Source organism: Pundamilia nyererei, unplaced genomic scaffold, assembly GCF_000239375.1.
Source record: "Pundamilia nyererei isolate P.nyererei 1_Seehausen unplaced genomic scaffold, PunNye1.0 scaffold00014, whole genome shotgun sequence".
Classification (NCBI taxonomy): domain Eukaryota; kingdom Metazoa; phylum Chordata; class Actinopteri; order Cichliformes; family Cichlidae; genus Pundamilia; species Pundamilia nyererei.
This window is the reverse complement of record NW_005187415.1, coordinates 886,969-890,643: the sequence shown is the minus strand read 5'-3', so window position 1 is coordinate 890,643 and position 3,675 is coordinate 886,969. Positions and strand designations below refer to the sequence as shown.

General features: G+C 41.3%; 1 protein-coding gene across 7 annotated transcripts in view; it reads right to left on the bottom strand.

Annotated features, from left to right (window-relative positions):
- celsr1a (cadherin EGF LAG seven-pass G-type receptor 1a) overlaps nt 1-3,675 on the bottom strand; it is a 95,062-nt gene that overhangs the window by 45,556 nt on the left and 45,831 nt on the right. For all 7 annotated transcript variants that reach the window (XM_005725107.2, XM_005725104.1, XM_005725108.1 and 4 more), the window contains exons 5-6: nt 2,411-2,526; nt 966-1,054 (exon numbers count right to left, since the gene is read on the bottom strand). In XM_005725107.2, the coding sequence (XP_005725164.1) occupies nt 966-1,054; nt 2,411-2,526 (205 nt within the window). The remainder of the gene's footprint in view (nt 1-965; nt 1,055-2,410; nt 2,527-3,675) is intronic.

Sequence of the window (3,675 nt, the reverse complement as noted above, 5' to 3'; positions counted from 1 at the left end):
CAGATGCTGCTGGTGCAATAAGCTGTACGCTGTACGTCCAATGGATGATGATCTGATTAGTCGACTAATCGCAAAAATAATCGGTGACTAGTCGACTATCAAAATAATCGTTTGTGACTAGTCGACTATCAAAATAATCGTTTGTGGCAGCCCTATTGATGAGTACTCTGTTTTGACAGCAAACGTTAAATGCAGTTATCAAACGTTCAATTTTACAGCAACCAAACACGACACAAAAGCTTGTTCATCCTCAGAAATAGAGCGTTCTCTTATTTCTCGTCTGGCTTAATATTATAAGAACAACGCCTGCAGGGTGGAAGTTTGTCAAGTAACACCAGGAACTGACTGCAATGTAAACCCTTTTAATATAATATTGCAGCTGAAGAGGATACTCAAGCTACACTGCGAAATAATCAAAGTCGGGTTTTTTTCTCATTTAGAAAACAGGACCATCGTGGGAACATTTTAGGAAATCACTTTGAGCTGTGAGTGAAACAAACTAATAATTCCCACGGATGTTGGTGATTAGGAATACCTCTAGACTGCGGCATTATGGAAATATGCTTGGGCTGCATATGGAGGTCATTCACGCTTAACTAAGACAGACATGCTACATTCACTTGAAGCCAGGCTATAATTCAGAATTTAGGACTGAAACACAGGGGAACAACCTAACTACACTTTTAGATAATCTCACAAATCAGCGGTCAACATCAAAGAAATCCTCTTCACTCCCACAACACAATTCCAGAACTCACTAACCCTCAACCCTGGCTAAACACACTATCACCCCAGTATTATGGATCGCACACCAAAACAGGAAAAAAAAAAATCAAATTCAAGCACAAACTCTTCTCTCCCAACTTTGAGCCAGGATCCTTTGTTTTAGTGGTGAGAATGGAAAAAGTTTTCTGGAAGAGGAGGGAAGAAAACACGGAAGCGACCTGACTGCTTGCATTTCTTACCTTGTTGTAGTAATGGAGCTGGACTGAGTGCCACTGACCGTCACTGACTCCACCCGGGACGTAGGGAGCCACTGTGGTCTTTGTCTCACCTGCATGAGAAACAAATTGTTATTAGTTAATTCTGCAACTTGATTTGTGCACATGACTACACGGGCATGCTACTTCTCGATTTGTACACAAGGGCTTAAAATAATCAAATCAAATTGTCAATCAGTGTCAAACTGCTTGCTAAATTTTGCAAAGCGGAGCTGCTTGCAAACATTAGCAGAAAAGGAAGGAGGAAACCCCCCTGAGGATCTTTTATTTATACTAAGGCTGTACTCTCTTTCTTTTAAAGGTTAAAAAGTTTTACCTCGTTGTAACACGATACATGGATCACTTCAATTTTTAAAACGTAAACCACTGGCTATTGATAAGTTACTAATAAACATTCACTGTGTCTTATCTTGACATGCACGCACACCACACAGATCGTAAATCAACACGCATTAGTCTGCAGCATCAGTGATTCTCAGTGTGGAGACTGTAGTGCACAACGGCACCAGATTTGCAGAGGGTTTACCCTGTTTGTCAAGGGCAGGAGCAGCCGAGGCACACATCCCCTGCTCTGGGAAATCGGCAAACAGCGCGGCAACATTAAGGACTTGAGTGTGTGTGTGCGAGTCTTTGTATAGAATGATAAGGAGCAAACACGATTAACTGATGTCCTACTTCGCCAATGAAAAGCACAGAAAGAAAATTACTGCGACTAATCCTGAGAGCTTCCCTCCTACTCCTCTCATTAAACGTGACTCATAATTCAAAACATTTAATTTGATGATTCATGCGTCGAACGTTTAGATATATGTCAGTTTTGAAGCAGGGCACAAGGACTTGGCTTCTCTCCCGAACAGGCTTCACCCAAAATAGTCATACTGAACTGGATTCCTCCCTGTACGCGACCATGGGAAAGTAGACTCAGCTCGGAGAACATGTGTTTGATCTGCATTCAACAGTTACCAGTTGTAACAATGATGCTGGGTGTGTGAGCACACTTGAATGAGTTTAAATGCGCTAATGTTTGTACGAATTGATCTTTCAAAAATGTTTAAAACAAATAAGTTGCCACTGTCGCGCTGCTTATGGACCTTAGCCATCATGGATTTTGTGGTGGTGTTTTTTGGCCAGTTAGGTGTCACCATTAATCAGTCCTTTCAAAATAAAACACTCCTATCCTTTAAAGCATCATGTTTGACTCTACTATATTTGGATAATTTGTGTATGCACTAACGTGCATTTGTCAAAATAAAGTGGAGATAGATAAGAATTATGTACCTACGTCTCTGTAAAAGTCACTTTAGATAACGCGCACTTACGCCATATTAATCTGCTTATAATGCAGCCGAGAACTGATACGCATCAGTCGCACACACAAAAGCAGACGATCACGCATTACGGGGCCTAACCTCCAGAGAAGGTGAGCTGAATCTGTTCAGCGATGATCTCCAGGGCGATGAAGTCATGTTTCTCGTTGAACCTGCCGTTGTAGAGGAGCAGGGCGTTTCTTTCCCTGGTAGCAAACCTGAAAATAAATTTTTTTGTAAAGATGATTAACTTTGATAAAAAGAACTTTCATATATGTGTCATAGAAAGGGCTGCGTGAATTACAGCTGTTTTTCTTTACGGGATGCTCGTGTTTCCCATCACATTTTTTAACGCCTCTCCAACTCAAACAGTGCAGGACTGAAAGGTCGAGAACCTTGCAGAAAGTTTTATGACGAAAAGAACCGAGGCGTTCTTGAGGAAAAGTCACTTGGAAAGGAAAGGAAGGATGTGTAAAGTACAGAGGAAACGGCGCTTCTGAAGTAGACGGTGCATGACTGTGTCTACATGTGAAAACGACACAAAAGACCTGGCAAATGAGCCAGCACCTACTTGTGTGTGTGTTCTACGGGGTTCAAAGTTCAGATGTGTGTGTGTTTGTCTGTGTGTTTGGAGTGTAAGGTGAGGGCAGTGGAGTCAGCCGGCAGATGCTAGTGAGCCCAGGAGGGCAGGAAGTCAGGATGGCTGAAGCCAAACACTGATAAGGGAATCTAGGAAACAAATCACACAGCCTTTCCTGTTTTCACCTCACTGGCAACCTTTCTCACCGTCACTCTGTCCACAGATTTACAAAATCATCTCACCTATTACTGGTAAAAATGAGTTAAAGTACTTCTTTTTGTAATATTTACAGTACACCTGTTTTTCCTCTGGCGGTTTCACTTTGTTTTAAAAAGTGTGAAAGGCACAAATCATAAATCTTCATGTTCAGATGTACTGTGTGAATTATACCTTGGTTGTTCCTGAATGTGCATCTCTATGTACGTATTCAAGGAGGTGAGACACAATGGAAAAGTGCATGCATGTTTCAGCACGTCTCAGCTGGCACACTTTAGTTTTCTGACTTCCACTGTGTTTAAATTGCTGCTTATGACACGCACAAATGCTCACAGGTGGCTGAATTTTAAATAGTGACACTAAATTCTGAAACCATTCGGAAAAATGTCTTTTTCCATAGTTATTCTCAGCTGCAGTCATTAGCATGTCCAAGTAACTAGCTATTATCAGGGATTTAGCTGAAGTCATATTAGTTTATCATGTATATAATCATTGTGTATCTATTGGCTTTACAGCTGCTCTGATCAGAGTTAGCTGGAAGCAACAAAAAGTAAGGCAAGCGTAAAACTGT